This window comes from Leptomonas pyrrhocoris (genome assembly GCF_001293395.1).
Source record: "Leptomonas pyrrhocoris isolate H10 chromosome Unknown, whole genome shotgun sequence".
Lineage (NCBI taxonomy): Eukaryota > Euglenozoa > Kinetoplastea > Trypanosomatida > Trypanosomatidae > Leptomonas > Leptomonas pyrrhocoris.
Window position 1 is genome coordinate 610688 of NW_015438364.1, and position 12588 is coordinate 623275.

At 58.7% G+C, this 12588-nt stretch overlaps 5 protein-coding genes across 6 annotated transcripts in view; all 5 read right to left on the bottom strand.

Moving 5' to 3' along the window:
- Positions 1-459: 459 nt before the first annotated feature.
- On the bottom strand, positions 460-3015 carry ABB37_04735 (hypothetical protein; the record flags this gene model as incomplete). 2 transcript variants are annotated; one of them, XM_015802520.1, is made up of 1 exon in its annotated part: positions 460-3015. In XM_015802520.1, exon 1 carries the CDS (start codon positions 2602-2604, stop codon positions 460-462), a length of 2145 nt encoding a protein of 714 aa, XP_015658964.1. In that variant the 5' UTR covers positions 2605-3015. The 2 variants fall into 2 exon arrangements, with proteins under 2 accessions (XP_015658964.1, XP_015658963.1); XM_015802519.1 differs by having other exon boundaries at positions 460-2894.
- Positions 3016-3859: 844 nt separating this feature from the next.
- On the bottom strand, positions 3860-4570 carry ABB37_04736 (putative mitochondrial hypothetical protein; the record flags this gene model as incomplete). Its single annotated transcript, XM_015802521.1, has 1 exon — positions 3860-4570. The coding sequence occupies exon 1, from the start codon at positions 4436-4438 to the stop codon at positions 3860-3862; it is 579 nt and encodes a 192-aa protein (XP_015658965.1). The 5' UTR covers positions 4439-4570.
- Positions 4571-5048: 478 nt separating this feature from the next.
- Positions 5049-7454, bottom strand: ABB37_04737 (hypothetical protein; the record flags this gene model as incomplete). The annotated part of the gene is made up of 1 exon (XM_015802522.1): positions 5049-7454. The coding sequence occupies one exon, from the start codon at positions 7452-7454 to the stop codon at positions 5049-5051; it is 2406 nt and encodes an 801-aa protein (XP_015658966.1).
- Positions 7455-7962: 508 nt separating this feature from the next.
- ABB37_04738 (putative GTPase activator protein) lies at positions 7963-10331 on the bottom strand (the record flags this gene model as incomplete). Its single annotated transcript, XM_015802523.1, has 1 exon — positions 7963-10331. Exon 1 carries the CDS (start codon positions 9616-9618, stop codon positions 7963-7965), a length of 1656 nt encoding a protein of 551 aa, XP_015658967.1. The 5' UTR covers positions 9619-10331.
- Positions 10332-11083: 752 nt separating this feature from the next.
- The window catches only part of ABB37_04739 (glutamamyl carboxypeptidase putativemetallo-peptidase Clan MH Family M18), a gene marked incomplete at its 3' end in the record, with an annotated part of 1680 nt that continues 175 nt past the window's right edge, over positions 11084-12588 (bottom strand). Inside the window, exon 1 of the mRNA XM_015802524.1 lies at positions 11084-12588. This exon is cut by the window's right edge and continues 175 nt beyond it. Coding sequence (XP_015658968.1) covers positions 11084-12289 — 1206 coding nt within the window. The 5' untranslated portion in view covers positions 12290-12588.

The following is a 12588-nucleotide window of genomic DNA, read 5'->3' on the forward strand; positions in this document are numbered from 1 at the left end:
AATTCCAAATGGGAGGCGCCCTTTGGCTTAAACATCCGTGACAATGAAAAAAAATCGCAGACACTCATGCGAAGTCGCGTAGAACCCCCCCCCCCCGCCCAAACAATCCACTTCACTAAGGGTGTTTTTCTTTCTTTTTTGGCGAATGCTGTTGCAAATACGCGTATTCGTGTGATGGACGGTACTGCTTTCCTTCCCTTCGCTCCATTTCTTTCCGGGGCAGTCAATCACCCTGCATCTCAGCAGAGGAAGAGAAGAACAGTCGAGGAGATATCGATGACAGAGAGAGCCCACGAGTCCGTCTCCGACAACCACCGGTCTCGCCCCATCCCAACTGAGCCGCCAAAACGACCTCCACCCTCTACTCTTCACCCCTGCCGCTCTCGCACCTCTCCCCTTCCCCCTTTCAACTTCGCCTGTGCTCCTCCGGGAAACATCCCCCCAACAACGACAGTACTCTTAACGCATCATGATGATGAGTGCTACCAGTAGCAGCAGTACCGGCACCGTGAGGAAGATGAGCGCGCGCGCCGGCATCAACTCACCTGCGGTGTTGCGCATCACCCAGCTCAACAGACCCGTCACGGGCGTCGACGGCGGAAACAGCGTCGCGGACGTCGCCAGGCGCGGCTGCACAACGTACAGCGCGTCGTCAGAGTCCGCCCCGCGACTGCGTGTGCCACGCGCCGAGCCCGGAGCGGAGCCTTTTTGAGATGAAGAGGCGGGAGTGGGTGAAGGGCGAAGGGCGTACGGGAGGGTCGTCAAGGCAACGTTCTGTGCGATGTCCGCGCTCACGACGTCGTTCTCCGCCGACACCGCCACACACGACACCGGCTCTTTGTGAAGTGCAGGGAACCGCTTCGCGACAGACTTGAGGGGGGAGGGACGGACGTGGTCACTGCGCCAACGGCCCTCGGCGGCGATCCAGCGGACCGACGCCACCCAACCTTCGACGGTGCCAACGATGAAGTGCGTCGGCACCGCCGCTCCGACCGGACTGCGTTGGATGCGTGCCTCGTCGTCCGCCGGCACCCGGTCGGCGCACGTGGACAAGGAGGTGATGGCATCGCCCAGTACCGGTGTGGGCTGCGGTTGCACCCAGCGGAGCTGCAGCGTAAGTGCGCTGCGGTTTTCGTGGGAGGCGGAGGGCAGCGGGGTGACGTCCACGGCTCCGTGGAGGAGGAAAGACTCGCTGGTGTGGGTGTTGAAAGCGACGAGCAGCAAGCTGCACAGGGGGCCGTGCGTGGGGGCGCCGTGCTCTTGCAGCGACTGCCACGTGAGCTGCCGGCGCATCTCCGCCTGCTGCCCCGCTGCGATGTTGTTCCATCCGTAGAGGCGCACGAGGCGTAGGGAGGAGGTGAGAAGCTTAAACGGAAGAGGCAGCTCCGCCCCCGTTAGCGTAAGGGCCGTCACCACTGACACAGGCGCCACTGCGTCTCTCGTCGTGCGCACGTATTTCTGTCGTAGGCGCAGCGTACTCAGCACAACGGTCTTGTCCTGCAGCACGGCAGCCAAGATGAGATGCTCCTGCAAGTGCGCTTTGCAGGGCCGCACCGCGGACGGACCGGTCTCATCTGAGCGCGCGGCTTGCACGATGCATACCCGGTTCACCGACAAGTCGTTGACGCGTGCTGGCAGCGGCCACTCCACCACAGGCGCTGCCGTCGTCACGGTATGCGGCACGCGGCGCTGCAGGGCTCCACCGCTAGCCTTCACCTGGGACGCGTACGTGCGTTCATACGCCTCGCTGTGGTTGTCCTCGAAGCTATGCGGCACCAAATCGGTGAGGGCGTAACCGAGCACGCCGTTGGCGTCGTGTGCGACGAGAAGCACGTTCTGCGAGAGCGCGATCGGCTTCTTATCGGGGTCCTTTGCGTCGTGGGGCACGGTGATGCGCGCCAGCTGGCGAAGATAACGCCGTTGCGGCTCCGCACAATCGCTCTTGTCCTTCGCCTGGTGAGTCGGAGGCGCTGGTGCAGAGGCATCCGCCCCCGCTTCCTCCTCCTCCGACGACGACATCGCGGAACTTGATGTCGGCTCTGTTCCGCGGTACACACCAATGAGCGTAAAGGCGGTGATGCTGCTGAGTGCGATAAAGCCTACGAGTCCCTGCAGCACCACCCGCTGCTGGTCCGACCAGCGGAGAGCAGCGGGGTCGCTGACAGAGCCTCCTGGAGGTGTTCCGTTTATGTTAAAGGGCAAGAACGCGGAGGTACACCAGGGGATGTCCTCGCCCAAGTCAATCGCAGCCGCAAATCCCCACACGGGTGGCTCGGATGGCGCCGCTGAGGAGGGCGAGGCTGCCGCAGCCGTCTCTACGCCGCTTTTCACGATGGAAGCAGCGGAGGAGGTCGATGGTGACGACGACGACGATGATGCACCACGCAGTGACGCAACACGCAGCAGCAACGCAACGTTCGCCATGCCAAACTTTTTGCCCCCGCCGCCGGCGCCGATAAGAACGTGATGCGCGTCGGTGAACTCCGCCGTGTACACCGGAGACGGCAACTGCAGCACGTTCTCCACCTGCCCTGCCGCGACGACGTCCTTTGCCCGTAACGCGGCCCGCATCGGGAGCACCTCGTCGTCTGCCATAGCCGTCATCTGATACGACGAAGACGGAGAGAAAAGAAAGAAATCCGGTGTGCAGTGAATGACTAAACCTCACGAGAGAAAGAACAATAGAAAACTGCGGATATTCCAGAGCAGGTGCGGCGGGCACGTATTGCTTTGAGTGTCACGCGTGAGCTCAACACAACAAACAATCCTCCTCTGTTCTTTTTCGCCGGTGGCTTCAGTTTCCTTTGTGTTTCCTGTGCTCTAACGGTGCGTGGCGGTGAGACGTACCCTTTACCATACGTTGTGCACCGCGACGTTCTTCTTTCCTTCCTTCCTTTTTGGAGGTGGTGGTGGTGGTACGGTCACGAAGAAAGCAACGAAAGGAAAAGGTGTGCACGAGAGAAAACGGTGAAACGGCGAAGAGGCAGCTTCTTTATTTTCTGTTGCTGCTGTTGCTGGCCATGAAGCGAAAGAGGCGTGGGAGCGACGTAGCGATAGAACGAGTTGGGCCTCTCGAGCAGACGTACCACGTCCTGTAAAGGTAAACAGACAGCGGTATGAAACAGCGCAGGGACACAAGGATAGCGCCTTGACGGTTTGCTCTTGCTGTTGGTGTTGGGTGGTGTTGTTTGAAGACGCGCATTATAACCGACGCCCCAAAGTCTCTTCCGGTGACTCGAGAGACACCGCTTCACGCATCGCTCCAGCACGAGGCACCTTTGGAAATCGAGCGTGAATGCGCTTTGAGATGGGTGCGAATACCTCTGTCGCCTGGAATGCCGGGGACTGCTGTCACCACATGCGTGTCTCGCAGTTGAGGTCGTGACGTCTGAAAGTGAATGCTTCACAGCATTTCATTTTTAATTGTGATGTGAGCCGGGCCAACACCGCATCTCAGCAGCCTCTGTCGTGAAGGCAGCAAATCCACCGATCCAATCGTCGACACGAAAAGAGCAAAAGAGAGAAAAAATGAAGCATCAACGGAGGTGATTGCCGACCACAACACCACGCACAACAGCGAGTGGGATGAGCAACAGAAAGAAGGGAACGGAGTAAAAGGAAAAAATCCATGCGCAACGCAAGCGAAACGGTAGTGTGAAAAACAGAAGAAGGCAGAGGACGCATTTCAGTTCGCGTTGAATTTTTTCTCCTTCCCCTTTGCCTTCCCATAGCAAAGGGCCTCCGTGCTGAGGACATCACGGCTACCTAAGAAGAGAGCCGACAGCTTTTCATACGCGAGCCTACATCTACGCCACGATCTCAAAAACGACAACAACAAACAACGGCAGACAGCCGCAATTCAGTTAACACGCCAGCGGAAGTTGAAGCGGTCGTTGTGTATCTGCTTCATCGTCGCCACGTGCTTCGGCACCACCTGGATGGAAGGAAGTGTCTGCACACGTCTGCGCAGCGCCACGTACTTGCGCTCCCGCGCTGCATTCGTCGTCGCCTCGTACGGGTCGCCGAGGGCAGCGTTCACCGAAGCCTGCCCGTACTGCGAGACCAGCTTTGCCTGCTCCTCCAGCACTTTCATTGTCTTAAACTGCATAAACGCAATAAACGATTTCTGTAGCTTGCGGTGCCACCGTCGCCGCAGCATCTCGCCTTCGCGCAGCTTACACTCCGTGGAGTTCGACTTCTGCTGGTAGGAGCGAAAGAGCTGGAAGTGGCGCAGGCGGGAGCGGTGGACGTAGTTCATCATGCGACGATCCACGAGAGACACCGGCACGTTGGTGGGCGCCTCCTCGATCATGGCGGTGCGGTTGTAGAAGTGGCCGACACCGCCACGCGCGCCCTTCCACTTGCTGTACCGCATCGTCCCCATGGCCTTGCGGTGGTACATCATGTACCCGCCCATCAGGAGGGAGGTGCGCTGCATTTTTGAGTTGACGGTGGGAGACTTTTCCTGCGGAGGCTTGTATATTCTCTCCCCTCCGCTTTTTTAATAACTAATTCTCGTGGCAGAGCGCTTGTGTACGTTGATGTGGTACACAACGGTCACCTCTCTAGCTGAGGGAGGAGGGCATTCAGAAACGAGGAACCGAAGTAGAGAACCAGAGGAGCAATGAAAGTACGGCGGGAAGAAGCCGTCAGTAGTTCAGGATGGGTGAGTGCGAGGAGGTAAATACACATTTAAGCAACGTGCTCACATTAGCTACGGGGGGAGGAAGTAGAGAGAAACACAAAAAAAACCACACGCATGACAAACATATCAACAGTGGCAAACCAACAACGATAAGAAAAAGTGTGTTTCATTAAATGCACAGGAGCATCTTTTGGACTGCAATTGCCGCGTCAAACGCAGGCACGATCCAACGTTTTACACAAAACGTCATTTATTGTCTTCTTGAGCTGCACACTCCCCTAGATAGGTGCACTTCAACTACCCAGTAATGAACTCTAGCAGCGGGCGTCCCAACGTATTCCTCCTTGTTGTTGCGCCTTTATGATCGCTGTATTCGCACCTGGTGGGAAGTAGCAACACCGCCCTAGCTGCGCCACAGCTCGAGCATTGCGTTCAGGCAATACGTCGGCGACCGCGGCGGCCGCAGCGTCGCCGCGCCGTCCCCTTCCGTGATCGAAATCGCCGTCTCCGGCAGCAGTCCCTCAGTCACCAGCGACCCCTCCTCCGTCTCCTGCTCATCGGTCTCGAGTACCACCATGTACACCAGACCATAGTAGTGTGTGCTGGGCGACCACTGGTTCGTGCTGCCGCCTTCCACCCACTGCACGTGACTAAAGGGGAGGGGAACGGCGTGCGTCACAGCCGTGGCTGAAGAGGCGGATTGGTGCGGTGGCTGTGCCTTCTCCAGTGCGTGGCGGTGCGCGGCGTCCACCGTGCGCAAGACGTAGCCGTACAGAGGGTCGCGCGGACTGGATCGTGCCTGCGTCTCTCTGGCGGTGAAGGACGACGATGGCGCATTTGCACGGGCGTGGATGCCGTCGCCTTCCTCGTCGTCGTCCTCGGCGGGACGCTCCGTCTTCACCACGCCGCCCTCCTCCTCGTGCTTCTTGACGACGTGCTGCCACCTACGCCCGGCGAAGGCGAGGTGGTCGTGCACCAACGTCACGATCTCATCTGCTTCGCCCACGACGAGACAAAAAGCACCGTGCGCGCGCTGCAGAGTGATCAACTCTTCCTGCACCAACTGCACCTGCATCGAGTCGGGCTGCGTGAAGGACGCCGGGTCCAGCAGGTCCGGCGTGAGGAAGAACTGATCAGCCTCACGGGCCTGCGCACGAAGCAGAGTCGTCGGCTTCATCCAGTTGCTGCTCTCCCCGCCGGAAAGCACTGAGGTTGCGGCAGCTGTTCCAGCAGCGGCCATCGATGCAGTCGCACGGATAGACCGCAAAAAGCGCGGAAGGCCGTAGAACTGCGCGGCGGCCAACACCCGGCGCAGCGCCCGCACGCGAGCGGCGTGCTGCACCACGTAGAAGCCGTCGGTGCACCGCCACGATGCCATGGCCGCCATCGGTCCCCATGTCGCCGCGTCCACCGCCGTGTCCTCCTTCAACTGTGCCACGAGGTGCTGCAGGAGGGCCTCTTCGTGTGGGTGCCGTGCGGAGATGCCAACAAAGGGCAGCAGCGTGTCGAGGAGCAATGGGTTGCCGAGGAAGGAGGAGAGGACATCGTACAGGGCTTTCGCACGCGAAGAGATTCCAGCCGCCGCCCCGCCTCGCGTACGTGGTATCGACATCGGAAAGGGATCGCTGAGCTCCGGCAACGCAGTTGAGGCGCCTGCGGACATCCACAGCTCGCGCAGCCGGCGCAGTGTCTGGCAGGTGTCTGCGTCGTGAGAAAAGAGGCATCGACACAACTCCGTATTCGTGCCTGCGCTGTGCAGACGCGGAAGTAGAGTTCCGTAGGCGTTGCGCAGCTGACGGAGACGTCGCAGCAGGCGCAGACGCCGGTGCACGTCAGAGAGGCGAACAGGGGACGGAACGAGCTCAACATTTGTGGCGGCAGCGCTGGTGGAGGTAGGCTGCTGCGACGACGCAGCGAACAATGCCGCTACTGTGCCCGCTGCGCCTGATTTCTCGGCGACAACGCTGCCCGCGCTATCGGACGCATCATTCGAGATCCTAGAGGAACGATGCGTTCTCCGTCCCTCTGCCAACGCTAACGACAACCTCCACGTCATCCGGCTTCTCTCCTTTCCGTCCATAATCGCTAAAACAGAGGCGTCCACGAGCGATGGGAGCTGCAGCGGCACCGCAGCCTCGCACACACGCGCCAGAGCCACCATCGCCTGCTGATGCGCAGGCCTCACCCAGCAGACGTGTCCCACCCACGGCGTGCCTGATGCCGAGCTGGTGTCCGCCGGCGTAAGGAGTAGTGACTCGATGTTCCGCAGCGCCTGGAAGGCCGTCTCGAGACGATCGTTGCTGCAGTGAAAGACCTGATCCTGTGTCACCGCGTACACCGCCTCTCCACTCTCACTGCGCAGCTGTACATCCTCCACACCGCAGTGAGCGAGGTAGCGGGCGAGGTTCACCTGCCCGGTGGCACGTTGCATAAATGCGAGGGTGCTCGTCTCCGGCGAGGAAGTAGAGGAGGAGTAGGAGGGTGCAAAGGAGGCAACGGCTCCGTGCGATGCAGCGTCCCTGACGGCGTCGTCACGCAAAGCCCCAGCAGCTTCCCTCTGCGGACGTGTGCTTCGTGTGCTGGGCTTGCGGTACACCAGTGTCACCTCCTCCTCCTCCACCTCCGCTCTTGTCTCCCTCGTCCCCTCTGCGGCGCCGGTGTTGAGGTGTCCACGTCGTTGCCCGGATCGGGTGAGAGACGGAAGCGAGTCGGCGTGTGGGACGCTTAATTTCGTGGTGCTCTTAACAGCGGTAGCAGCCGCAGCCGTTTTCTTGGCGGGTGGTCGCCCCACGCCGCGCCGTCCAGTCATCGTGAGGTCAGCGGACTTCTATTGATGTTATTATTATCGTTCTTGTTTCCTCTCTCTCTCTCTCTCTCTCTCTCTATATATATATATATGAATCAAGTGGGTAATTAATGTGCTTGTGAGTTTCTGCGGATGCATATGCCGTTTACTCGAGGGCCAACGTTCCGGGTGAAGGCAAGTAGAGTTACAGAGAAGCGTTTAGACAAAAAGAGAACGTTGCGATCTGCATGCGCGAAGGAGGATAGCGCTTTTTAATACCCGTCAGTACAGTGCGTTCGTGTGACAGCTGCCTCTTAGGGAAGTAAATGCCATTTAACACCTACAAAAGGGGGAACTGAGAAGGCGGTGTTGAGGCACCAGAGCACCCAAGGGCGCGCAGGGGTTTTTTCTTTCACAGAGGTGCTGCGACCTGCAAGTGGTCAAGTGTTTTTTTTTCTTTCTTCATTTCTGTGGTCGCCTGGGAGATTCGGCTGAGCACGAAGAAGAGACTCCCTGCCGCCTTCTTCCCTCTTTACGCACCAGATCCGGATGAGTTGGCGTGCCGTCTAAGCCGGAGGTCCTGCGCCAGTCGCCGCTCCTGCTCACTGGCGCGAGCCCGCTCACGCGCCTTCAGGTTCTGCACCACCGTTGGCTTCGCCTCGCGCCGAAGTTGGTGAAGTTCGTCCGGTGTAATGGCAAACGTGTTTGCTATTCGAATCACTGCCGCTGCGTCGTACAAGCACGCCGTCTGCTCCCGCAGCGCGACGAGCAGCTCTCCCGCGTCCTCGCCGGCCAGAAAATTCCTCTTGTCCAAATACTGCAGAACGGCGAGGGTGATCTCTAGGTGGGCCGGGGTGCGCTCACCGGGATTGGCCGTGCGGCAGAACAGGTAGTCCCACAGGCGCAGCGACGTGGCGGGCGGAAAGCTGTTCACAAAGAGCGACATCATCCAGTTCGCCACCAGCGTGTGCACCTGCAGACCCGCCGCGCTGAATTTCGCGGCCACAAGGGGAAGTCTTCGCTGCACGAGGCTCTCCAGTACCGCCTGCTCCACGTTCGCCCCGAGCAGCGTCTCACCGTAGAAGTCGTTCGGCAGCAGCTGCTCCGTAATGTGCACGAGCAGCCAAAACACGCGCTCCTCGTCGTCGAGGACGAGCAACAGAAAAGCGGCTAGAAAATTAAAGGACTGGCAGTAGCTGAGGAGCGGGTTGCGCCAGCACAGCGCGTGCAGCACGTTTGTCAGCTTGTAGATACCGACGTCGCGCTCGGAGAAGTACGGGTGACCGGGGAAGGTGCGCTGCACGTCCGCTGCAATCGCCTCCGCGTTCGGGCCCGTCACGTACCCGTTGCGGCGCAGCAGCGTGGCACAGAAGTACTCGTTCTCGTCCACCTTCAGTGCCATCCCGGTCAGTGTCAGCCACATCACGCCACGTAAGTGGTGCGGGATGCCGTACTCGCGAGCTGCGCTGCGTAGCCGCACAATGGCCTCTGGCGACGCGCTAGCGAGGAGGGAGACGCCGCGGCAGAGGCGGTACCACCGGTCCTCGCGCTTCCGTTCGTCGGCGTCGCGCCGGGGCAGCGACGCGGCTTCCGCGCTGGCAGCATTGGGGCTCGCCGGTGGAGCAAAGCCCAGTCGCGGGGCGGAGGACCAGTCGGCAAGGCTGCTGGTGGAGGTGACGGGGTAGGGCGTGGGCAGCACCGACGTCTCCTCCCCGTGCACGCTCACCACGCCGAACTCGTTCTTCACCGACGAGTCAGTCGTGGCGCTGTCCACTGTCGTGCTGGAACCGACGAGCATTGGATGCGATATGTTCGTGTCCTCGCCAACAGACAACACAACTGAGGCGGAGGCCGCCGTCGCCGGAGGTGTCACGGCTGCGGAGGACGAAGACTCCGAGTGCATCTCCACTATTGCAGGCAGCCGTGTGCGGCGCTCCTCGCCTGATCGCCACTCCCTCATCTCTTCGGCCGCGGTCTGACCCGGAGAGTCGAAATCAGGGGCGAAGAGGCGTGTTCGATGGTTGTGTGCTGCGCTGCTGATGTCAGCTGCCTTCGCCTCGTCGTCGTAACTGACGGGGTCGAGCGGGTGCTGCGTCACCGTAACGCTGCGTCGCTCCCCCGAGTTCAGTGCCTCGACAGAAGGCTCGTGGGCTGCTGCTGCTGCTGCTGTTCGTGAGGACCGCTGCATGATGTGTTTTTCGGTAGCTTCACTTTCCTGTCCCACGAAGGGGTGACTATGGGAAATGCTTGCTGGACGAGCACCGGCAGTGCCGGTAGAGAAGGTCGGCGGTCCATGCTGTTCCCGTTGCTGCTGCTGCTGCGTTGCGTGTAGTGTGGTGGTGGTGGAGGTGAGTACGATCGGTGATGACGGCCACCCTGCACTCGCCCTTCTTGTCAGACCGGTTCGCGTGATTCTGTTGGGCAGCACCTGGACAGGACTGCACCACGTCGTGGAAGACACCGCTGCCTCCACCTGGGCCGTGTCCTCTTCTTCTGTGTGCGCTGTTGTTTCGTTTTGACTGGGAGGACCATCCGAAGTAGACGCCTGCGTCGCTTCAGGTGAGGGCAACCGAGGCGGCGGGCTGTGAACCTCAACGAGCGCGACGCCCCTACTCAGTAGTGTCGAAGGAACCGATGTGGAAGGTCGCACACGTGTGGAGTCAGCGGGCGTCGAGGGTGGTGACGCTGCGGGAGGCGAATGCGAGACCGTAGGTCGAGCGTTTGGTCCATTCACGGGGGCGTAGTAGCTGTTGTACGCGTCGTCCTCGGCCGGACCAAAAGCACCTCCGTCGCCGTGCCCGGCGGACATCTACAACAAAGAAAAAAATGGTACAGATAACAATAATAACAGTAATGCAGACCGGCAATAAAAAATATTTTCACCTTTATTGGAAGGTGAACTATGAATACGGTGTTCGTTGCGTAGCATGCGTGGCAAGAGGTTTGAGTGGAGGGGTTGACGCAGACAAATGAAACAAGTGACAGCAAAAAACAAGAACAACAACGGCAACGTGAGAGGAGATGAACGGATAGAACTGCAAAGCAGCAGCGGCAGATGCAAACTCGCGTTTCTGTGTTTGCTGGCCACAGAGAAAAACTTGCGGAGTGGAAGGGCAAAAGCATAAACAAAACGGGAGAGAGGATCCATTGAAACGACACTCGCTTCACACCGACACACCAAAGAAGTCGTCTTCACAGAACACAAAAATGAAGGTCCTTTTCACAATCTCCTTCCTTCTCCGTTGTGTGGCAGACACAACAACAAAGAACAGACTGTGAATCAAAAATCTATGTTTCTCAATTAGAACCGTCAAAACTCAACATTGAATGTAAAACGGGGGAACAGAAAAAAGAGGTCTTTCGAGAGATGCACAACACTGAAAGAATAATAAAGACAACCATAGTGGTAGTCTGTAAGGAATGGAGCTTAATAATAATAATAACCGATATGGAGGTGCGTTACTTCGTGGGGTGCACTCGCGGATAGTTCGGTTTTCGCTTTAGTACTTCAAGAAAACTGCCAGATCGTTCCGCAGTTTTCGTTTGGCGCACACGAAGAAATGCTCATAAAACAAAATATATATATTGAATAAATAAGTAAAAAGAGACGAAACCGAACGCGACAGCTTTGCGGTGGAAATGAACGACGAAGGCTACAAGTTGCCAGCGCTGCAGTACGTCGGGTCCGTGTACAGCTTCACCATGTCCATCGTAAAGGCAGTGCTCTTCTCCATCTGGTCTACCAGCACGTACTCGTTCGCCAAGTGCGCCATCGCACCGGGACCAGGACCGACCACCACCGTTGGAATACCCAACACATCTTGGAAGTACCCGCCCTCGTTGGCGCCACCCGTCTTGTACGTTTTCGTGTGCTTGCAGAGCTTCAGCGCCTGCTTCGTCAACTTCGAATCTTCTTTGCCATTGAAGGGTAGCAGCGAGACCGCGTTTTTGATGTCGACGGTCGCCTCCGGGTACTCCTCACGCATCGCAGGCAGAATGTTCTCTGCGACATACCTGGACATGCGATCTTCAATCTCCTTCGGCGTTTCCTTGTCTGTGATGCGCACCGTAATGATGAAGCTGCACTCCGCCGGTACCGTGTTGACCGCGTTGCCGCCACTCACCAACGCGGTGGTCATGGGTGCGAAAGGGCAATCGTGGCCCGGGTCTTGCCTCCCGTTCTTCTTGATATCCAGCGCGATCTCACGGACCTTCGTGATGATCTGCGCGGCGTACTCGATGGCGTTGCAGCTCGTGTTCATCAGTGCCATGGAGGAGTGGATCGCCTTGCCGTGCACGGAAACGTTCCACTGCGTGAAACCTTTCGCACTCACGTACACCCGCATGTCCGTCGGCTCCCCGACGATGCACGCATCCGCCTTGAAGCCGCGCTCCTTCAGGTAGTTCACGAGGTAGGGCACGCCCGTGCAGCCCACCTCCTCGTCAAACGAGAAGGCGTAGTGTACCGGCTTCGCGCGCTTCATCGACAGGAACTGCGGCGTCAGCGCCAGCGCCACCGCGATAAAGCCCTTCATGTCGCACGCACCGCGACCAAACAGCTTGCCGTCCTTCTCCACCATCACAAAAGGATCTGAGTCCCACTTCTGGCCGTCCACCGGCACCACGTCCGTGTGGCCCGACAGCACGATGCCGCCCTGCGTGACCCCGCCCTCGCCGGGCAGCGTCGCCCACAGGTTCGCGTGCGTCTTTTCCGGGTTGTACAGGAACGTCGACGCAACACCCACCGACTGCAGGTAGTCGCGGATGTACTCCACCATCGGCAGGTTCGAGTTGCGGCTCGTCGTGTCGAAGCTGATGATCTTCGCCAGCCACGCGCGGAAGTTCGAGGGGTAGCTCATGGCTGCAGGACAACAATTAAAAAGAAAGTGAAAAAAGAAACGATATACGTGTTGCAAAGGAAAAAAAAAGGTTGGGCTTCCGCTGATGCAAATCGATAAGAGTGAGCGCGACACCGACTGTCTGTGCAAGAACAATAATACAGCAAAGAATGTCAAGGCGTTTGCTGCGAAGCCACAAAGCGATGCGAAGGGACAATAGAGAAACCCAATAGGCGATATGTTTTGTGTGTGTGTGTGGTGGGTGGGGGGGGGAACTTCAAATCCTTAATTCTTCACGATTGTATGTGATCGAGCTGTAG